At 31.1% G+C, this 22,056-nt stretch overlaps 12 protein-coding genes across 12 annotated transcripts; 5 read left to right on the forward strand and 7 right to left on the reverse strand.

Moving 5' to 3' along the window:
- Positions 1 to 283: 283 nt before the first annotated feature.
- On the forward strand, positions 284 to 871 carry RPL35AA (60S ribosomal protein L35a-3). Its single transcript, XM_758538.2, has 2 exons — positions 294 to 453; positions 581 to 871. Exons 1-2 carry the CDS (start codon positions 371 to 373, stop codon positions 849 to 851), a joined length of 354 nt encoding a protein of 117 aa, XP_763631.1. The 5' UTR covers positions 294 to 370; the 3' UTR covers positions 852 to 871.
- Positions 872 to 911: 40 nt separating this feature from the next.
- Positions 912 to 1,564, reverse strand: TpMuguga_03g00604 (Ribosomal L28e family protein). The gene is made up of 3 exons (XM_758539.2): positions 1,366 to 1,564; positions 1,170 to 1,257; positions 917 to 1,097 (listed from the first exon to the last, which is right to left on the reverse strand). The coding sequence occupies exons 1-3, from the start codon at positions 1,532 to 1,534 to the stop codon at positions 932 to 934; spliced, it is 423 nt and encodes a 140-aa protein (XP_763632.1). The 5' UTR covers positions 1,535 to 1,564; the 3' UTR covers positions 917 to 931.
- A 37-nt stretch (positions 1,565 to 1,601) lies between these two features.
- On the forward strand, positions 1,602 to 2,263 carry TpMuguga_03g00605 (uncharacterized protein). Its single transcript, XM_758540.2, has 2 exons — positions 1,602 to 1,971; positions 2,035 to 2,263. The coding sequence occupies exons 1-2, from the start codon at positions 1,693 to 1,695 to the stop codon at positions 2,194 to 2,196; spliced, it is 441 nt and encodes a 146-aa protein (XP_763633.1). The 5' UTR covers positions 1,602 to 1,692; the 3' UTR covers positions 2,197 to 2,263.
- Positions 2,264 to 2,511: 248 nt separating this feature from the next.
- TpMuguga_03g00606 (uncharacterized protein) lies at positions 2,512 to 3,136 on the forward strand (the record flags this gene model as incomplete). Its single annotated transcript, XM_758541.1, has 2 exons — positions 2,512 to 2,734; positions 2,868 to 3,136. 2 exons carry the CDS (start codon positions 2,512 to 2,514, stop codon positions 3,134 to 3,136), a joined length of 492 nt encoding a protein of 163 aa, XP_763634.1.
- A 4-nt stretch (positions 3,137 to 3,140) lies between these two features.
- TpMuguga_03g00607 (uncharacterized protein) lies at positions 3,141 to 5,021 on the forward strand (the record flags this gene model as incomplete). The annotated part of the gene is made up of 2 exons (XM_758542.2): positions 3,141 to 4,754; positions 4,824 to 5,021. The coding sequence occupies 2 exons, from the start codon at positions 3,141 to 3,143 to the stop codon at positions 5,019 to 5,021; spliced, it is 1,812 nt and encodes a 603-aa protein (XP_763635.2).
- On the reverse strand, positions 4,779 to 5,507 carry TpMuguga_03g02630 (uncharacterized protein). The gene is made up of 2 exons (XM_061305894.1): positions 5,192 to 5,507; positions 4,779 to 5,084 (listed from the first exon to the last, which is right to left on the reverse strand). The coding sequence occupies exons 1-2, from the start codon at positions 5,278 to 5,280 to the stop codon at positions 5,018 to 5,020; spliced, it is 156 nt and encodes a 51-aa protein (XP_061161804.1). The 5' UTR covers positions 5,281 to 5,507; the 3' UTR covers positions 4,779 to 5,017.
- Positions 5,508 to 5,515: 8 nt separating this feature from the next.
- Positions 5,516 to 9,376, reverse strand: TpMuguga_03g00608 (putative integral membrane protein; the record flags this gene model as incomplete). The annotated part of the gene is made up of 3 exons (XM_758543.2): positions 9,053 to 9,376; positions 8,458 to 8,941; positions 5,516 to 8,391 (listed from the first exon to the last, which is right to left on the reverse strand). Exons 1-3 carry the CDS (start codon positions 9,161 to 9,163, stop codon positions 5,516 to 5,518), a joined length of 3,471 nt encoding a protein of 1,156 aa, XP_763636.1. The 5' UTR covers positions 9,164 to 9,376.
- Positions 9,377 to 10,326: 950 nt separating this feature from the next.
- On the forward strand, positions 10,327 to 11,154 carry Icl1e (EF-hand domain pair family protein). The gene is made up of 3 exons (XM_758544.2): positions 10,327 to 10,539; positions 10,700 to 10,854; positions 10,911 to 11,154. The coding sequence occupies exons 1-3, from the start codon at positions 10,419 to 10,421 to the stop codon at positions 11,136 to 11,138; spliced, it is 504 nt and encodes a 167-aa protein (XP_763637.1). The 5' UTR covers positions 10,327 to 10,418; the 3' UTR covers positions 11,139 to 11,154.
- A 690-nt stretch (positions 11,155 to 11,844) lies between these two features.
- Positions 11,845 to 12,921, reverse strand: TpMuguga_03g00610 (putative integral membrane protein). The gene has a single exon (XM_758545.2). The coding sequence runs from the start codon at positions 12,738 to 12,740 to the stop codon at positions 12,033 to 12,035; it is 708 nt and encodes a 235-aa protein (XP_763638.1). The 5' UTR covers positions 12,741 to 12,921; the 3' UTR covers positions 11,845 to 12,032.
- Positions 12,922 to 13,177, reverse strand: TpMuguga_03g02340 (putative integral membrane protein; the record flags this gene model as incomplete). The annotated part of the gene is made up of 2 exons (XM_061305860.1): positions 12,922 to 13,099; positions 13,148 to 13,177. The coding sequence occupies 2 exons, from the start codon at positions 13,175 to 13,177 to the stop codon at positions 12,941 to 12,943; spliced, it is 189 nt and encodes a 62-aa protein (XP_061161805.1). The 3' UTR covers positions 12,922 to 12,940.
- A 25-nt stretch (positions 13,178 to 13,202) lies between these two features.
- TpMuguga_03g02335 (Mitochondrial large subunit ribosomal protein (Img2) family protein) lies at positions 13,203 to 13,697 on the reverse strand (the record flags this gene model as incomplete). Its single annotated transcript, XM_061305859.1, has 3 exons — positions 13,520 to 13,697; positions 13,266 to 13,456; positions 13,203 to 13,226 (listed from the first exon to the last, which is right to left on the reverse strand). Exons 1-3 carry the CDS (start codon positions 13,620 to 13,622, stop codon positions 13,203 to 13,205), a joined length of 318 nt encoding a protein of 105 aa, XP_061161806.1. The 5' UTR covers positions 13,623 to 13,697.
- Positions 13,698 to 15,585: 1,888 nt separating this feature from the next.
- On the reverse strand, positions 15,586 to 21,325 carry hdaC (Histone deacetylase domain protein; the record flags this gene model as incomplete). Its single annotated transcript, XM_061305881.1, has 7 exons — positions 15,586 to 16,995; positions 17,180 to 17,426; positions 17,629 to 17,758; positions 17,980 to 18,387; positions 18,419 to 18,559; positions 18,705 to 19,616; positions 19,762 to 21,325. 7 exons carry the CDS (start codon positions 21,323 to 21,325, stop codon positions 15,586 to 15,588), a joined length of 4,812 nt encoding a protein of 1,603 aa, XP_061161807.1.
- Between the last annotated feature and the right edge of the window lie 731 nt (positions 21,326 to 22,056).

The following is a 22,056-nucleotide window of genomic DNA, read 5'->3' on the forward strand; positions in this document are numbered from 1 at the left end:
GATTTTATTATGTATATTAGAAAATTGTAAAATGTGTATTTAAGAAAAAATCAAAAAATAAAATGGAGGGTAAAAATTCATAGGTAAATAGGTTATTGAGATGGTGCCTAACTGTGTAAAATAATCATAAAATTCTGATGGTTTGGAATCCTGTGAAATTTAGTATTAAGTGCTCTAAAAAATAGTATAAGTTCAATTTTAAGTTTAAAAGATAATTATTTTATTTCTTGAGTGGTTTATCATTTTTCTGGGGGTATAGTGTTCCTTCCTGTTACTATTTCGTTATTTAAATACTTTTATTGAATTTTAAATTAAAATAGGATTTTACAATAATTCTGTATTTTTATTTTTCCTTAATTAAAGTTTTACAATGTCTGATGAAGTAGAGAAGACACGCCCAAAGAAGGAGCCTGTACGACTTTACACCCGTGCGGTTTTTCTGGGTTATAAAAGGTATTATTTTATTCACTATATACATTATTTTTGTGAGAATTTTAATCTGTCCAATATATCAACAAATGTATTTAATATATACTACATAATACATGTAAATTATATACTTTTCTGTATATTTTTGTAGATCAAAGGTGAACCAAGATCAGAAATCTAGTCTTTTAAGATTAGAGGGTGTAAATACACGTGAGGAGACCTCTTTCTATTTAGGAAAGCGTGTTGCATATGTATACAAGGCCAAGGCTCTTAAGAATGGAAAAAAACACCGAGTAGTTTGGGGGAAAGTCACTAGACCTCATGGGAACGGTGGTGTAGTAAGAGCTAAATTCAAAAAGAACCTACCACCAAAGGCTATGGGACATAGAGTCAGAGTCTTCTTGTACCCATCAAACGCTTAACATAATCTTATTTCCACGTGCTATATATAATATATAGTATATAATATGTAGCATATAATATGTAGTATAGGATGAGAAAATTAAGTCTCAAATTTATCTTCGGTTTTGGACTTAACGAGCATTGTGAATTTACGTGCCAAAAGTTCCGTGAGATCGGGACGGTCCTTTCTAACGGTGGTCTTGACGGAATCCAATAACTTAAGTGATTTTATAAGGGTCTTCACAGAGATTTTAGATGAAGGGCGTCTAATAAAATATTATATTCATATACTTAAATAGAATAAAAGTGAATAAAAGTAAAAATATTCCATTGGATACCTAGAATTTTTAAGATTGTTTTTCTTAAAAGTAACTAGTGACGCTGTTGAATTTAAAACAACGTTATACGACGGTTTATTGGTATACCCTATAAAAGTTATACAAAAGTGTGTTAAAGATAATGTAATAAATAAATAATAAATTCGTTTTTAATGAACAATAAATAATATAGAATAGTGGATTGATTATTAAATACCGGTAAATCTTGGACAGTGTCTTGAGAGAAGGTTATGTGATTCAAGAGAAAAGGTGGTGGTGCGAGACTTTTTCAAGAAAGCGTGGTTGTTTCTAAGTAATTCCCATAAAAGGCAGTCGGGAACAGTACCAGAATACGGAACATTCGTTCTCAAGGATTTACCCTTCATATTGTGAATAATGATTTAAAAATTATTGAGGAGTTTTATATTGAGTGGGGTCGAATAATACTTAACAAAGTTCTATAAATATAACATACCCAAGTATATCTATACAAATTTTCCAGTCTAAAATATAGATTAGTTTGTGGTTAATATTGGATATTGACATGGAAGAAGGTCACGGTCATACTGATCTTGACCATCATTTAAACACACTGACTGGTTATGGCAATTTTATGCCAGGACAGGCCTGGCAACGATCATTAGCCAAGTTTTCTGGACTGTTAAATTATCCTCACGATCATGATCATGAAGATTCAGAACGTTCACTCAGTCAACTAAACTACAAATTTGAAACTCTCGTCAAATCTGACCATCCAAATTCACCTTGCAGCCCACTTAAAATTGAGGAATTTAAATGCTTATCATTTAATAAATTCAAGAACGTATTACTCTACACATTTATATATAATTGAATAGTGTATACGCAATTTCACAAACGTGTTTAGAACCCCGAACTGGCTTCTGTGAAGTGTGTAAAATGGTATAACGAATGGATCCAATGTAAATGGGACGAGGATAAACTTAAGTTTGGTTACAATTATATGGAACCTAGAGCTCCTAGGAAAAGGAAAGCATATATCGCAGCTCCAAACTACCAATATTCATAACACATTTGTAATGTTTTAATTTATATTTGTTTATTTAATCAATACCTTTATAATTTTTTAATTTATTGTATATTTTAAATATTGACACTGTTGAGGGAATACAATAAATAAGTTCTAGAGGATTCTGCTTCTAAATTCAGTGGTGTTTATTTAAATTGCAATTTTTCATCTTAATTAGGTCCGTGGCTGCAACCTAGCAGTAGTATTAAAACATACTGCTAGTTTTTTGGTGATTTTTTCTGTCGCCGCTGCAGTGGGGAAAGATCCATAGAGAAAACTAATTTATCACAGATTATTTAAACAACAAAGTTGAAAATGATGTTTATTTGTTTTGTTTTGCTTGCACTAAAATTTGCAATGTCAGATGTGGTTGTACAGAATGTATTAGGCTACGAAGCCCCAATACGTGAGATTATATATCGATTTGAATTAAAAAATTTTCGGGATCGTTTTGACCTAAAAACTGGAATTCCATTTAATAGTACACAATGCCCAGGTTATGATAAAATGTTAAGAGGAGTGCCTGCAAATATTGAAGGTATTAATTTTTAACATGCCTCTTTCTCAGTTATTGTTTATCCTACACATTTATTCAGTTTATCTCCTTATAACTCCTTAAAATTTTAACTATCTTTATATAACCTAATTTAACCGACCTAAATACTGTTTAGGCTTTGTAACAAGAATTCCACACATGTCATTGGATTCTGATAACAAAGGATCATTCTATGAATATATTATTCAGAGACTTGATAAATCTCTTCCAGAATTTTTGGATTGTCCACAAATTTATAAATTCCTTATCGATAAACACGGTGTCCCCTTGCCTAAGCCTAAAAGTATTCCAAACATTAAAAGTTTAGACGATTTAAAAAATTATATGAAGTCCCACAACATCGACGTTACTCATAAAGGTTCAATCCCGGGTTCTAATCACTAGACTAATGTGGAACACAAAACTTTACTCTTTCACCTTACACCGAACGTTTCAATTAACTCACACTCCTAAAATTAATTATTCACACTATAATAATTGGATATCCTTTTTACTTTCAATCAAAAAGGATTATACCAACACCACCACAGTAAACAATCCAACTAACACAACTAATACAAACACTAATACTACTACTAACTTTATTAGTGGTTTAAGTAGTGTGGAAAATGTGCATGAATTAGTGAACGTACTGAATAGAGGAGTTGATTTTAATGAAGATGAATTGAATGGGAAGGCATTTGAACTGATTTCAGATGATATGAAGCAAAACTCGGTGTTATTTATAACTTTGAACGAATTTGGATTGGACTTACACAAGATCTTAGATAGGCTGAAGGAATTTGAAATTACCAATAACGAACATATCTTGCTGAGAACCCTATCAGAATTGCCGATAACTGACTATTTGATCAATGAGGAGACTTTTTTAACCTTTATTAATAATTCTTTCAAACGTTTTTTCACTAACTCAACTAATCAGCTTTATAATGCTACTAATACCATAGGATCCCATAAAGTTGATAATTTTGTAAAAGAAAATGAAATTATGAATGGATTGGAATTAACCAATTATATATGTTCCTGTTGTAAATTATTATATAAAAATGTGATAAATTATAGTTATCTCAATAAAGTAGAAGAGTGTGTAAAGAAGTTAGACTTGAGTATGTTTACCCTTTCACAGTTGGTTGACCTTTGTTATCACTTGGCTTTGATCAAATCTGAGTTTTGCAAAAAAATATTCGCCCGTATGAATGAGCTTGAGTTCTTTGACAAGGTTAGCTTGTCTGAAGTTATTTTTCTTTTTACAAAATATATACACTTTGATGACTCAAACTTCTTTGAAACGGTGGTAGACAAAATTACTAAAACTCATTTTGGTTCCTTTGATAAACTAGATGGTAATTCAGAATTGGGCTTAAGTGAATACATCAATTTGTTGGCAATTGTTGGATTTGGTAGAAGATACATTCCCCTGATAGACCTCATTGTCGAACGTTTGAAGGGACACGAACTTAGTTTAGAAGAGGCCACAAAAATTCTAATCAACTTGTCTAAGGTTAACTACAATAACAGAAGTTTTATTAAACAACTGTTGAATTCAGTCCTTTCATCAGTAGACCAGGATACTATCCTAGATCCCTACCTTTTATCAAATCTTTTCAAGAGTTATTCGAGGTTCAGTTTACTTTACGGAACACATTTGAATGAGGACTTGTATCAAGTATTATTACACATACTGATCAAGGAGGAAGTTTTATCAGATTTCAAAACGCATGATCTACTAACGGTTTTCAAATCACTCTGCAAGCTATGTAATATCGGAACAACTGGATCTGAGGGTCAACCAGGTCAAGGAATCAACACTATGAGTCGGTTATCTATTAGACAATGTCTAAATGTAATTGCTAGAGAGATCTTTAAGCGTGATATTAACAGTGATACATCCTTGAGACTAATTATTTCCAGCAGTAAAGTACCATACAATAACCATAAACTTCTCAACTCTTTGGTAGAAAACATCAACTTGAAGGGTACAAACAACTTGACACAGTTATACGTACCTTTCTACATATCTACATAATTATATACTAATACCACCAATTATATGTTTAATACAATTTATTAGAAATTGAAGGAGGCCATCGAAATGTTATCTTTGCACTATCCAGAACTAAACGAAAGAATACTACAACTGGAGAATAACATGGATCCTAAAACACCTTATAGGACTGAAGAGGAGAGTGCCAGGGACATTAATGTGTCCGTCCCAAGAAATTCGTTTTATAGAATTCAGAGCGTTAAAAAAAGGAAATGGACTTACTAACTCCCTAACCACTTGTAATTATACCCATATTTATGCCTTTTAATTCTGTATTCCTTCTTGCTACTAAACAATTATTAATATTCATACAACTTTATACTATACTTAATAGTATATATATATGTTAATGTATCTGAATGGGTATAAATGTGCTGAGGAGTAAATGATAATACCATCTGCGATCTTGTCTTAGTGATAGCTTTCTTGGCCTTAGAAACAAAAATGACAGGATTCCTCTGAGTCCAGTGACTTCTATGTACATTCCACAAAAAATTATATTTTTTATAGATATATTGAGTTTTTTGAGATCAAAATTACCTTTAAAAAATCAAAATGTGTAGAATCCAACATTCATTAGTACTATTTTATGTTACTACCAAAATTACATTAAATGTACTAAACATCATAGTGTGTTGAAAATTCTAACAATATAAATTAAAATAAAAAGAAAACTGCTGTATAATAAAAAGAAAAGTTTAAATTAGTACAATATTAGGTCAATCACCAGATAAATCAACTGGTAAATTATTGGAAAGATACTCTTCTAAAATAGTCCTTTCAACGAGTGATTTACACCTTGCATAAGTTTTTAAATCAATTCCTAAGTTTTCCGAGTTGTTCCCAAACACTTTGTAGTGATTTTCGAACTGACGCCTGTAATACCTCCAGTCAATTTCGTGTTCCTTTGGCAACAAGTGGCACAGTGAAGGAAGAGCCTGTAAGGCACAAATCTTTCTATGGTCTATTTCTCTGTGATCAGGAAGACCTTTCAACCAATTCTTATAAAATTCACTAATAAACCAAAGGATACCCTTACCCGCTCTAAGAGGACAATCAAATAGGCTACCTAAGAGATTCATATTAGTATTATTATCTCTACTGGTACCATCAGAACTACCAGTTGTGAAGTTTCTTACCTTCCTTGAAAGGTAAAAAAGATCAGATAACATGAGTTTAAAATGCCTTTTCATACACAGATAAAAAAATGACAAAAACAGTATGAATCTAAAGGTGCGTAAAGAAAACCTTGAAAGCAACTTTAAAAACAGAGTAAGTGGAAGAAGAGTTACAGAAAGCATGAATAACGTTAGAACAGTCGTCTGATAAAAACCTGTGTCTAGAGAGAATCTAATCTTCTCTAAAGTAATGCAAATGTAACCAAGAAGTCTTTGAATGTACTTTAGGGATAACAGAACGTCCTTTACCAGCTCTTTCAGATCAAAATCTGCAAAATCATCAAAAAAAATTGGGTATTCTTCTCCCAGTCCCAGGAAATTTAACTTGTATTTTCCAAAGGGTGTGACCACTAGAGAGTCTGTTGCAGTTACTCCTGATCTATTTATCAGATTAAACCTTTTGTACAGATGATTCTCAAACAATGAGTTATTGAACTTGTCATCTTTCATTGGGTAATATCTACTGCTATTCGTTGAATAGTTATACTTTTCTTTACCATCTTTACCGTGTTTTGCACTGTTTTCACAACCTCTACCTGATTTCTGATCCTTTTCACTCTTTTGTTCATTCTCCTGATTAATTTCCTTACTTTGTTCCTTGATTTTATCCTTGATTGGGGAAGTTTTTGCTAGGTTAGAACTGAGATTAGGCGTATTGGGAGTGGTGACAGGAGTAGAAGCAATTGAACTGCTCAACAAATCCTCTACATTATATAATTTAGAATCATCACTTGTGAAAAGTGTACAACTCTTGTACTTGGTTCTACCCACTCCTACAAAATCACCTAAAATACCACTTCGTTGTAAATTTTTTAAAACACTAAGCCGGTCTCCAAAGGCTGTAAAACGATCCATGACCACCTTGTAGTATATCATAACAAGGACAATTAAGAGATATAGAATTAGTGGCATTTTCCACAGACTTGCAACTGCAATCAGCTCATAAATCAGAAACCAAAACGGTATTATGAACAAAAGGTCAATCCCATCAAGTTGAATGACTTTGTAGGTGAAGAAGGTGGTGGGATCATCTCCCTTCTTACTCTCTAGGTTTTCTTTACTATCAGTATCCTTTAAACTATTAGCATTATCATTACTATTCTTATTATTATTACCTTCATCATTACAGTTGTCCTTTATAGTACATAAATCCGTCAATTTATCTTTAAATTTCTTACGTATACAATCGCTAACAAAGTTAGGGTTGAAAACAATTTGAGTTCCGCCCAAAAGTAGCCTTGTGATCCAAATCGGAACATTATACAAGTATATATAAAGCCTATCTGTCAGAGAGTAGAAGTGGACCATTTCAAAATTTTTAGGGATAATCCACTCGTAACCAAGCGGAACTAGATTGTTTAAAATCGGTAACAATGTGGGATTAATTTCAAAAGTCAGCTGTACTGAAACCAAAAGAAAGCCTATAGAGTCTCCAGGGTTCCTCATTCCATATGAATGGTATCCGCAATACGGTCTTATAAATTTAAAATCGTCATTCTCGTTGAATGGAAACAGCTGTAACCAAAAACAACTTCTTATTTTATATCTACTTTCTTTATTACCAATACCATTATTCCCTTCTTTGACCACCCCTTTATTTTCGGTTTCTAGTTTATGGTAATCTTGATTAAAATCAGTGTGACAAGATGAATCGGAATGATCAAATTCAGTTTCACTCACATTTTCATCCTCTTGTTTTGAAGGATCAAAATTTACAGAGAGGACCTTTTTGGAATATTTAATTAAGAACTTCAAGTCTTCATGAATGTCCAGTGATCCTTCAGGGCCAAAAGAAGAGAGTATAAGTGGTATTGACAACACTGCTCTTCCTAGTCTTCTACTATAACTATTCTTATCCTTGTCCTTGTCTAACTTATCTCTAGGTTCCTTCCCTACCATTAACTCTAAATACATGTCTGAGGAATCTTTATCTGAATCTGAAGTGTACGTCACGTCCTTTTTATCCTTCTTACTCTTAGATTTTTCCTTTTTATTTTTTTTAACGTTTACTGTTGGACTATTATCACGGGTAGTGTGGTTATTATTATTATAGTCACTGTTATCTTTATCAAAAATATGGTTAGTATTTGAAAAAGTATACTTAGTGTTGGAAAAGGTTTCCCGAGGGGTAATGTACGAGTTTTCAGAGGCAGAGTACAATCCATTTTGGTATTCGGATAAATTGGATTCAGGTGACTCATCTGGGATTAATCCATTAGGTACGTTATTTGGTGATTCATATGATTGAGAAGATATTCTAGGCGCGTAAATTGACGGACACTGGACTGAGGATATTTTTCTTGGTTGAATTTGTTTTTTATAAACAATATCGTCTTGTTCAACTGATTCATACTTGTTGATGTCAAGCTCACACCAAAGGGAAATTAAAACATCAGTATTTATATTATACACTTTACCTACATATTTTTATTTTATTTTATTTTTAAGTATTAATACTTTAATACATGACTAAGAAAGAATACCTGTAAAACAATAATCAAAGATGACTCTGTTGAAATCGTCCTGCATACTTCTTCTTTCACTGAAAAAACGTCTATTATTAAGCCCAATTTCTAATCTATATTTACAAAAATTCGGTTTTACTGGTCCTATAGAATCAAACTCAATTTTATTCTTTTTCTCATCAACTATCATTGTGTGCCTTATTGGACCCATTACAGAGCTATCTGGATGTTCTGATTCACGAAAACTATCCAGATTTGAGAATGGTGTATTAGATGAAGCTGAACTACTTTTAGAAGATGTTGCCTTGTTTGTATTTGAAAAATATTTAGTGTGTGCCATACTTCCGTCTGAAACGAGCAAGAATATACCTTCAGTCACCAGAAGATCAAAATCGCAAATAGCGGGATACCTTTCCAACTTATCATCCACCAGTTTGGTGTTTGACTGCTTTACAGTAAATCGAGAGTTTACGCTCTTCGTTATCGCGTTAATTAGGGGATTCTAAATCCATTCATGTAACTTTGTTATATATATACAACATTATTGTGAATAAGTTATTGACGAAATCTTCATTAGATGTATTAAATATAAAGTTTTAAGGAGTACAAATACCTGGTTAAAATAATTCATCGGTGTGTCATTTTTTGAAAAGATTAAATTAACCATAGAATCCACGGCTTTTTCGCCGATTTCGTTTACCTTGCTCTTAAACCACTTCTTCATTTTATGAAATTATTGAATTTGAAATTTAACATTTTAATTTCGTAGAGTAAAATATATAAAAGTTCAAACATTTTTGAAGTATAAATTAACAAAAACTCATTGAAAATAAACCCGATGAAGTAATAAAAATTGAGAATTTACTTTTATTTTTTTAAAACTGTGTATATTACTTTTGTATACTAATTATATTTTTAAGTGGCTGGTTCACTTTAAAAAATTGGTTCAACTGTGACTATGAATGCTACACCCCTTTTCTACTACCTGAAATTTTGTTAAAACACCTAAAATGATTATACTTTATTTATAAAACCATAAATTCCAAAAAACTATGCTTTAATGGAATGTGTAACAACTCAGAGATTCTCATTCTTTGCTTGAAAAAACGTGTATCATGAAAACAAAATACTAGGAATAATAACGCTAACCCCTATTCTAGATGTTAATATCAAAAAAGTATTTCAATAGATTATTACATCTTCTATTATCAGCTGGGCTGTGTAATCTATCATTCAGAATTTGTTGAATCCTAACTCTAAAGAAGTAGTTCTTGATCAAATACACACTCTTATTTATTGAATCCTCAAATAACATGTTATACACAGTTAGCTTGTTAAATTTTTAAAAATTTACTAGTTGGTGAAGGTCAGGGCCTTACTGTATAAAATACTTAAGAGAAAGTAAAGTGAAAATTTACCAAAATACTGATAAAAAGTCAAAACTGTAGTCCTTAATTTACCATATTTTTTGTACACTTTCACCACTTATTTATCATACAATATATATAATATCATTTCCCTATAATGTTGTAGTCCATAAAATATGTTCAACTGGATAATCAATTGGGTACCGTTAAATTTATAACATTCTACTGAGAGGGATAATGATACTAACCTAAAGAAGTAAAAAGTGCTTGAGTTATAAAAGACAAAGGAATTGAATAAATAAGGAAATTAGAATTTAAAAGAAAAATCCATGAAATTTTTAATATTCACTTTGAACGGTTTAAATAGATTAAAAACGGGAAAGGGAAAACAACAAACCTTTAATCCCAACTTTCCCAAGACACATGAATTAATTTATATTATTTTTAAAACTACTATGAAGTTGTTTTCATGAGGATTGAATTCCTCAAAAATTCTAATGTAATCAACGTGACCCTTCCCTGGTGGGGGCTTACACATTTTAATTTTTTTAAATTATACCCTGTACTATTATATTTGTAACTTATTTAAATTTGTTTTTAAAAATTATAATTATGATGGTTTACAACCGAAGAGATTACCTTTCTGAAGGGCCCAATGAATACAACGGATTAACCGACGATGAAATTTATGAAATACAAGAAGCCTTTAACCTTTTCGATACTGAAGGAACAGGTACTAATATTTTAGTCCATTTCCTCTATTTTGCACTAAAGTATGTATAGTGTTACTTTTATTATGTGTACATTAAACCTTTATATAAACAAATCTTACACATTATTTGAGTATATTACACTTGATTTAGTTTTAGTTTTGGGGTTTGATTTATTTTTAGGAACCGTTGATCCGAAGGAAATAAAATGTGCCATGCAGAGCCTCGGTATTGACAAGAAAAATCCCCTCGTGTACCAAATTGTCAGCGATTTGGAAAAGATGGGATCATCCACTGTTAACTTTAGTGATTTCCTAGATGCTATTACTATGAAATTGGTATTTTTATACTTGTTTAAACACTATAACTCATATTTAACTTCTATGTTGGTTAGGGTAGCAGAGATAGCAAGGAGGGCATTCGACGTATTTTTAACCTTTTTGACGATGATAACACTGGTTCTATAACTTTCAGAAACTTGAAAAAAGTTGCTACTGAACTGGGAGAATCACTTACAGACGATGAACTTAGAGACATGATTAATAGGGCTGATTCTAACGGTGATGGACAACTTTCATTTGATGACTTTTACTCCATTATGGCTAAAAGAACTTACTTATAATATTCGTGTTTTATCTCTTTACTTTAGTTATTATTCATTTACTTCTGTTATTTATGTATTATATGCTTTCATTTGAAAATCGTGATTTAAAATTGTAAAATCAATGATAATTAAAAATTAAGGTTAAAGGGCATTTACGAATTGAGTCCTTTCTCACAAGTTGCTTTGGGAATTGTAGATTACAACAATTTTTGTAATAACGAATAACTTGCACTTTAATTTTGTTTATTAATAGCGATTTGTATTTTGTAGTGATTGGTCTTTTCAAATTGACCATGTTTTAGATTCAACTCTATCGGAACACTTTGCTTCTGTCAAGTGCTGACTTAGTAACAGAACTGCCAGTTTTAAATAGTTCAGAGACTACAGGAATTTTAGCTGGTTAACTAACTGTTGTTAACTTAGGTCTAGTCCCAGGTTTATAATCAATCATCTTCAACTCTCCAGATGAACTCTTTGTTTGAACTGTGTTTTACGAAAATATATTCAATGACCCGATTGGGTAAACTTTGTATATTCAGTACGTTCTAAAAGAGATAGATCTCTATACTTGATCTTGCAATTAGCTCGATCGTTAAATATGAATCTGTATGATTATCATGTACAAATAATTTTGTAACGGGCTACTCCCATTTACATTTAATATCCATCTTATGTTAAAGAAATTGATATTCTTTTAAAAAATAAGTTAAAAAACCAAGTCAAGCTAGTTAGTATAACATTAAAGTGTTAATCACTCAAACCATGAACATTTTATATAAATCTTTGTCTTTGAAACAACCATGAGACATATTCAAAAGAGAACACATTTATACCAAACTAGTACATACAGTTAAGCATCACTATTATAACATAGTTAAATAAAGCAACAAGAATTTATTAGAGTATTTAAAATTATTCATCGTCTTCATCGCGGTTCATCCATCTAGCGAATACGTTGTGTTTGTTGTTTGCTACCAGCCTGTACCATGAAAAATATAGGAGAAAAGCAAGGAGGAAGTTAAATAGAACAACGTTGGAAAACTGGATCCAAAATCTTCCTCCCAAACCTCCCCATTCCTCGTTATCCATGAGAGTTACCCATTGGTTGAGTTTGGGGTCGTATGAAAGTTTTGGAACTCCAGCAAAGGAAGCCCTTCCAATGTCCCAATTCCATCTCCGCTCTCTTGCCCTTAAAAGTAACCTTCGCTTTAAATTCATCAAAAACTTCCTCGTCTTCCAGTAAAGAGGTCCTCCGCCCGTGGGAGCAGTAACTTCCTCGAACATATAAGGTGAGTAAAACTTTTGTTTCCTTTCATTTCTAAAGGAAGGAACAGTTTCTTCCTTAGAAACAGAGGTTGAGAATGTCCTGTAATTGGTCTTAAATAAAAATTGCTTTGGGAAACTAAAGTTTAAATTTAACTGATTAAGTGACGGATCAGAATACGTTGATTGTGTTAGTGGATATGATTTATTTAAAAGGTTAGAGTTAAGAGGTGGTAGAGGACATAAGGTAAAAGGAGGGGATCGTGAAAAGGCTTGGAGTTTAAAACCAAGACCATAGGTACAGAGTTTCTGAATCCCAACTCCGCTAAATGTAATTTTAATTAAATTTAACATCATTAAATTAAATTTCAAATAAAAACCAGAAAAGGTTTTGAAAGTGAAATAAAATGTTTGGTTAGAATAGAATTATGATGAATGATGTAACATAGGGTTTAAAACAATAAAATATGTATCATAAGGTAAATTTTATAATGTGTAACATATAACTATTATAAAATCTTAAACTATGAATATTTATATATTGTTTTTAAAAAATATTAAGTTAATTTCTTCTTTGTGTGATCTTCCCCAAACTCAGATGATACGTGATGTTTATAAAATGCGGTAATAGTTTCCCCGTACAAAAACCAAGAGAGTGCCATAACAGTCAGTGAGATAAAAAAGAATCCAAAACTGAGTAATAACCCGTCTAAGCTCTAAAGAAATGTATAATAATAAATTTTGTATAAATTGACTGTGCCAACCTGGAGGCTAAAATTGAGATTCTTTATCATTTTATTTATTATTTATTATTAATTATTAAAATCCGATCCCCTTCAGGTACTAATTTAATTAAAATTTAAAAAATATGTCAATCCATACCTCCTTAATTTTATGCTTGTGATTCCCTTGAATTATGAAAGTATTTTTATCAACTTTAATTGGAGATTTTCCTACTATTTGTTGAAGTTCCTCTCTTAAAATATATTTGTTTCCTTTTGTTTTTCGAACATGTGTAAATGCCAAGTTAGCATTGTTACTGTACTTTACAAAAACAGGAAGATTGTCAGATACTGAAAAATTCTTATTAAACAAAAGATATAAAAAATCCTAAGATAAAATAGGTGAATATTTACTGGTTCTGTTGATGTGGAAAGGAAAAAAACTGATTCTGTTCTCTATTAAGCTTTTAACCTTCTTCTTTATGGTACCGGTTAGAGCCTTGGAGGTTAGCCTCATCTAACACTTTAATGGAAAATTTTACTTCTAATTGGTGTACAAAATTTTATAATTTATGATTGACACAACAATTAAACTGACTTTGTAGTGTCACACATAGGATAAGAAAAAATAATATAACAATACAATTCAGTTATAGAATGTAAAATACATTATTTTTAATTAAAAATTAAGATGAGAATACATTTCTTATTCAAAAACTTCTCAGAAGTTGGTTTGAAAATGTTACAAATTACAACAATTTTCGATAACAGATATTACACATTTTAGTATTTTAGTTTGTGAAGGGGAATTTATGATATACAGAATAACAATTTTGTTAGAGTCAATCGTTTTACTGTTTCAGTTACTTATCGGAATATTCTTATTTTTATGTTAAATTCGAATTCGGAAACAGAATATATAGTTCTAACTTGTTCAGAAACTGACTCTTCATGAAGAAACAGTTAGAGACAAGATTCAGTTGAAATTTTGTGATAGTCCAGTATTTGTCTTCATATGTTTGATTCCAAAAGTCATTATCACACTAGTTGATCTTCATCTATTTAAATTCATAATTGGAGATGTATTCTTACTAGTAAATTCAAATAATTTGAACAGTATACATTCATTACCATTAGTTATATAGTTGATATAAGTGAAGGAAATTCGCATATTTTATTAAACAGTATGTTACATGCATTTATACTTATATATATATATATATCTTTACTCTATCAAGATAAGTAATTAAAATCTACCTATAATTTCTTTTAAAACCCAGACAAATGCCTGTTAATTTTTCCTTTTGAAAAATTTTGTTTTTATTTTATATACCTTTTTCATGAATATTTTCGCAAAAATTTACACATTTTGGCTTTATTCTATTTTTACCAATTATGAAGTGCATTTAATTTTATTTAAACTCAAGTCTAATTTAATTATTTAGAATATAATAAATTTTACTTTAGTTACTTTGAAACAATTGCGGAGAAATTTCACCGTTATTTTTTTAATTATTTTGAAAGCCATTAAAATATTAAAACAATTAATTATAAACTATTTTCATTATTGTTTTATTCATTTTACCATTTTCAAAGATTTCATTGAATTCATCAACTTCCAATTACTTAAGAAAAGAAAATTCCTTTTCTGAAATAACCAGATTTTTTATTATTTTTTTACCCTTAATAATAAAAATTATTCACTTTAATCCTTAGCTCAAAATTGTTTCCATTTATAATATCTTTTATTGGTGATATATATTTACATAATATACTACATACAATATACAAAACACTGTAAATTGTATGTTTATATTAGTGATATGATAAAACTGGTCTAAAATAGAGTATGAAAATTGGGAAATCTTTATTATTACTAGTTTTTATTAATTATAATTTGTTTTTACTTTAAAAGAAATTTGTAACATACAATGTTATTTGTCTTGATTAATTCAATGAAACTTTAAGTAGATTAAGATTCAGAGATATATGAGTATCACCTCAAAACTGACTTTTATGGGAACAAGTACAAAAAACTGTATCAATATGGCTTATTCTTCCAAGTACTGGTATAAGAGTAGTTGCTATGACCGTATTCGTCATCTGGATTCTGGATACTCTCTAATCGACGTTGTGATAACTACTTACATGTTATCAGAACAAATAACCATCAATTACATAACATGTGCTAACTCAAGGGCTTTAAACTCATTTTTAACTTTTTGTTGCTCACCAATTCCCGATTTGTTGTATTATTCAAATACCTTTTCATATTTTGTTTTAACAATTTTTGCATCATTAGTTATTTGGTTTGGTTTATCAACCAACTATTTAACCATTTAACTACTGGTATTAGTGTTAAGTGATCGAGGTTGAGTACCACCACGAAGAGAATTATCCTTAAGTGCATTATAAATTTATCAAAAACTAACTGTAAATACCATGTAGAAGTATAACTAGTAGTATATTAAAATAGTACTCTAGTGAATGAGGCATTCCTTATCGAATAGGTAGGAGAACTTGGAGTAAAAGTTCTCGAGTCTTGTAACTATTTCCAAGTTCCTGTTAAGAGCTGATAGTTTCTCGTTTGCAGCCCACGAGTTCAGTGATATTAAGTCTTCAGACTCTTTAAAGTGGTAAACGGCCGTTAAATTCATCAACACTTCGTCCAAATCTCTACTCTCAACTTCTTTAACCTCATTCACCATTTCTAAATTAATAAAACTATTATCAGAATTATCAGGAGTATTAACAGTGTTATTACTGGTACTGGTGGTATTAACAAGATGATTATAAATAGAATCGAGAATTTGTAAACTTGAAACTACAAAATCCTCAAGTGAATTTAAAACAATATCTCTCCCATTTTCCTTACCAATTGACGTCAATAGTGAATTATAAGTAATAACACTATTTTCAAATCCACCATTAGTAATAACACCATTTATAGGGTTAGCTGTGTTATGATTATTAATTGAGTTATTTGTGGAAATGTTGGAGGGTTTTAGAGTGGGCGAGACTCCGAAAAGTGTATAAAAGAATTTTGAGTAGAATGAGTAAAAGACGTTGCCGTAAAACTCAAAGACGAACTTTGTGGCCATGTTTGACCTGTCGAATTTGAGGAGTCTTTTGTGGTTACAGAATTTAGAACATTTTGAGTACAGTTTCGAGGTCAAAAGGTCAGTTTTAACCTTAAGTTTATAAGCCTTTAACACCAACGCTGCGTTCATATTTCGCTTCATTTGTTTCAGTTTACAGCAGTTCTCGGGGTTTGTAACGGAATTTGACAAAGAAGGAATGGTATAGGAGTGAGAATTTTTTGATTTTTGATTCGATTCTAGGGTCTTAACCACTGGTGAGAACAGGTGCTTAAGCATGTTTTCACCATATACAAATGGATATTTCCTGTTTCTACCAGTATTACTAAGGGCAGTAACGTGTTCCAGAACTGACCTTGCAAATGGTGACAATGTACTCAGTTTAGTATTGTAGCCCCCCTCGAGAACACTCACTATTCTTCCTTCGCAAACGGTGTTAGCTACAGTAACCAGGAGCTCAGTTACGTAGTTAAAGTCCTTCTCGGTATAACGTGTGAATCCATAGCTCACAGAATCCCTGTAATGACCGTCAAATCCTGCAGAGATGAAGATAAGGTCAGGTTTGAAGTGATACAAATATGGACATATCTTAGTCTCAAAAAGCAGCCTAAACTCAGCTGAGGTTGTACCCTCAGGAACGGCCACGTTTATTATGTTAGGCCGGTTTTCTTCCTGGTAAACAATGCTCTGGTAACCAGTTCCTGGGTAAAAAATGCCGTCATAAGCGTGAATCGATGCGAATAACACCTCATCTCTGTCATTTTCATCACGCCATCCAAACCATTTCTTATGCTACAGCATTTATAAACTTAATTAATTTTAATTGAATAATTATTCTTAAATTAAAAGTTAAATAATACTAAGTGAAGGTAAAATAATGGTAAATTAGAGAGTAATTATAGATAAAATAAGACTAAAATTAAACTAAATACGTATAAAATAACTGTGATTAAGACTAATTAAGGTTAGAAAATACTATAATGTGTTGATTATTAGGTTCTTTGGAGATAAGGTTGGGTTCTGTGTTTATATTAAAACGGTCAATATTGACTTTAACGTTTTTTGGTCCGATATTTCTCACGATTTGTTCAGTGCCGTTGCCGTGATGGACATCAAAATCCACGATGGCAATCCTTCGAATTCCTTTAGACGCGTACATATATTTCGCGTAAGCTGCTCCAATAGCCACGTTATTTATCAAACAAAACCCTTGTGATCCAGCCCTAATTCATAATACACCATCCTAAATACCCAACTACATAATATAATACATTAACTATATAGTATTAATCATAAAATATATTTTATTATAGATATATTAACTATATTATCAAGTATACAATATTAACTATATAAAGTATAGTATTACACAGAATATTAAGTATATAACTAAGTAATAAAGGATAAAATGAGTTAAAACAATACGCAAAATCTTCGTCCTCGTAGCTGTTTGACTGAGCAGCTCCCCAAGTTCCGAGGTGGTGACCAGGTGGTCTCACAGCACAAAACGCGTTCCTGCACTGGTTAGTACACACAGCATCAACCGCAGTCAACACTATAATCATAATCATACTCAGTCAATAGTATTATATACATCAATGCAATATGGTATATAATTCTTCTAAAGTTAGGTAGAAATTAATAGTAACTGGGAAAAAATAAATTTTAAAGTTGATTGGTCTAGAAATAAAAATAGAATCATTTTAAGTGAGTAACTAATAATAAAACCAGTATAGTTGTTATAACAAGAATCAGGTGGATACAATGTGAAATTACCTGAACCAGCGGCATAAAGAGCTGCAGACCAAGAGTGGGGAGTAACTGGAGTATCACCATCGGCTAAAACAGGCCAATACGGATGAGTATCCCAGCGTTTCTGGGCAATTTGAACCTGGTCGAGCAGCTTGTCTATATAGGCCCAATCGTGAACCCTTAAAACATCAGCCATAGATGCTGGGGGAGGAGAGTGAATAAGTTTAACGTTTTCCAAAGTATCACTCCTCAAAAGTCCATTATCATTGCTGATAATCACCTCAAGTCTCGTCGGATTCTCAGGATAAGTCATTATAAGTCTATACCGCTTATTAGGAAAGTCAGTTGGCTCAGGAATTGCCAAATGATGAAGACAAGTTGGGTGAGTTATTATCCAAGTTTTCGTGATATCTCCACGTGGTTTCAGTGATCCTAAAGTGATATTACATCTTGGCAAACATACGATTGTAATTTCCAATCAAGCTAGAAAGGAAAGAATCAGACCCTAAATGATAAGTTTGAGGTCCTAATTCAGTCTCCTTGGTACTTAACCTGACATCAGAATGAGGTATTCCACAGCCCTTAAAATATGACTGTTCATTCCCTAATCCATTATATAATAATTTATTCAATAATTAGCTAGTATTATATACTATATTTTGTAATAATTAGATAAATTATAACTAAAATTAACACTAAATTAATAGTCTAATAAAGAAAATTAATCCTAGCTAACAACTAAAAAATACGTTTATTGTGTTTTTTATAATTGGCAGAATCCTTTACAGTATTGCTTTTGGGATTGTCATAAAGGCTTGTAAGTGTGAAGTTGACAGTATTGATGAAATAGTCCTTGTTATTCATCATTGTTGCAAAGTTTATAAATCTGTGCATAAAGCAGGGATTTGAAATCAAATGGTAGGTAATTGCTGAATTGTAGGACAAAAGTGCGATCAAACACTCCCATGAACTTGACTTAATGCTTCGGTACACAAGTTGCTCAAATAACATCAAAAACTCATCAAACAACGTTTTAATAGACTGTCGAGACATTCCTTCAAATTCCTTAAATTCACTTCTTTGAAACTGTTTAATACTATTTTTAGGCCTCATTGCCACTCCCTCACATAAACTTTTCATAAACATTTCAAATATATCACTGTCTCCAAGATTGTCACTATTAACAGTATCCTCGGTGTTAATAGTATTATCACCAGAGTTAAATGAGTATAAGAAAAGATCTTCAAGAGTGTATTGTAATATTGTTAGAAAAGTGTAAGGATCTTTAGCGTCAACTGAGATGTGAACAGGCATATCGCCAGACTCGTTAACAACAATTGGTGAAAATCCTGAGGCCAAGAGACATTTAACTAGGGATATGTCCCTTAATTTACAAACTCGGTGAAGAATCGTACTCTTGCTAAAATCCCGGTCCTTAGTAAATGTTTCCCAGGAAATCTTAGGCTTAAGCCATACAAAAGAAGAGATTATTTTATGAATAGAATTCGAGATAGAGTCACACCCATTAAGCCTTCCGAAACAGTAAGTTTTGTTAGATGCTTCAGACGAAATAGGGTTTACAAGAGTGTTCATCTTAGTATCAGTTTCCTGTGTCATATCAAAAGATTCAACAGACAAAGTATTATTCGAGAAACTCATTCCTATATAAAATAATATACCAGTGATAGTATATATATTGTGATAGATTAGGAATAATATATAGTATAAATAATTAACTAAATAAGTAAAATAATGTAAAATTAAATACAAAGAGGTGGATATGAAGAATTATATGAAGTGGAATACCTTGGGTACCGTCGCTTCCTGATCTTTTTAAATCATTTTCAAATTCGTTAAAACCATCTTTTAACCAGTATTTCAAACTATTTAAGGGAGGTTTAAACACATTTCCCCTCTGTGTAACTCCAATATCAGTACTTTCTAAATGGTCTTTTGCTCCTGAACTCTTATATTTATTTGCTCTTGTATGTATGACTTTGTGCTCAAAATTATCTCTTTTGTTCTTAAATTTGTTTAATCTGGTATGAAGATCGGTATTTCCTTCAGTTCCAGCTGATTTAGTAAGAGTGCATTGATTTAATGTCTGTGAAAAGCTATGTGTACTGGGACAAAGAATATATTTTAATGATTTGTACGCTTTTTGGAATTCGTCAAACTTGTTAAAATAGCACAAAAGTATCCTGTAACATTTAATAATGTTTGGGCGGTAACTTGAGATGTAAACGTTTGAGAATAGAAGATTAATGGGGAAAGTCTTGTCAAAAGTTGAGATTAAATCCACAGTTTCAAGAGGCAGCAAACGTTCGTAACAGTTATCTACTACTTCAGACGACAACTTATGGGCGAGTTTATAAGTAGATACTCCATTCCTCTTACCACCCATTACAACACCATTCTCATTTCTATTACCATTAACTATTGTCTTTGATGATGTAATGTTCAGTTGGGTAACGATGTTAAAATGTGTTTCCTGTTTTGAAATTCTTTGATAAGTACTGCTCAGTGAAGTGTCATCATGGTCCATTTCGACTATTTCATAACTTGTTTCATAACTCAGTTGATTTTCTGTAGCTTTAACAGGATCAACTGACTGTCCAAAATTATCTAGTCTATGTTTTTTTTTAAAATCTTTCCATTGTACCCTGGAAGGTGGCCAGTTGTAAATTTGGTCGTACTTTTGGGAGTAATTTTTGACTGCCGTTTCAAGCTCGTGAGTCTCACCTACAATGAATTTGTAGTGCTCTTCGTACAGATTTTCAACCTCTTTCTGACAATAACCATTCACTAAGTTTCGATCATCGTTTGTAAAACGAGTATTTAAGTATTCTGATAGGGTTTTGTTCGGAGATGAAAGTGGTTTCTTCCCAAGTCTCGCCTTAGTATAATCTATATACTCTGATGATATATACTCAATCCCGTCATTTACATCCATTTCCCCAATGGGAATCTGGTTGAACTCTCTGATAATGGTAAAATTTTGTTTTGAAGGAAAATTTGTATCGAAATTTTCGGTAAAAAACTGATCTCCGAACTCGTTTTTATCCCAGCACATAACACTTTGGGCCGAATTTTCCTTCAAGTTATCAATCCAGTCGGAAGAAGCAAATATTTTAGATGGGTGAATCAGAGGATAGTATAAAAGCAAATATAGTGCCTTTGGGTTGGCCGTAAGAAGTGACACATGAAGCGAGGTTCTTCCAGAATGATCCAAATCGTTGAGGCAATCCCGCCTTTCATCGGACAAAATCTGTTTAAGAGTTTCAAGATCATTTTTAAGAATTATTCTATGTATATTACATGTAGATCTATAGAATGGAATGAACGACGTTGAATCATTAAGGTTATTCATAAATTTTGAACAAATCAAGCCAACAAATCATAAAATTTTGGATAAATAATCTCTAGAATCATTACTATCTATTTGAACACTTAATTACATGTATTATAAGAAATTAATGTTAGTGTGAACTTCTAAATTATACTTTATAATTCAAGGAAATAAGAATAATTGTTATGGGGAATGATAAAGAAGAAATAAGCTCTTTTAAACTCTCTTATTATTTATATTCTAACATTAATTAGTTTATTTGTTGATTTCAGATTTATCTTTTATTTTTTTTTAATTTTTTAGTTACCACACATTTCAACCACTTATTACTGGTTTTCCTTAGGTTTTCTACTAAATTAATTTTTTATTTCATATAAAATTTCTATCATTCCTTTTCTATCCTAATTTAATATAATCAAATTTTTTTTATAAGTTTGTTATTCTATGTTGGGTTTAATAATCTATAATTTTTACCTTCCCTTTTAAGTTTAGTTATTATTTAATTTTTTATTTAAAATTTTTTATTGGTTTTTAAACAATACATTTTTTCAATTTTTCTATTATTTCAAAATCAACTATTTATTTATTAATAATTATTACAATTCTTTATTCATTTATCTTAATCCTTACTTATTCCCAACTATTTAATAATTATGTAGTGTTCTTTTTATCCGATTTCTTTTATACATGTTTTTTTGTAGTTAATTATATTTGGGTATATACTTTACTCCTAATTTTTTATTTATAATTAT

The sequence above is a fragment of the Theileria parva genome (assembly GCF_000165365.1).
Source record: "Theileria parva strain Muguga chromosome 3 map unlocalized ctg_530, whole genome shotgun sequence".
Lineage (NCBI taxonomy): Eukaryota > Apicomplexa > Aconoidasida > Piroplasmida > Theileriidae > Theileria > Theileria parva.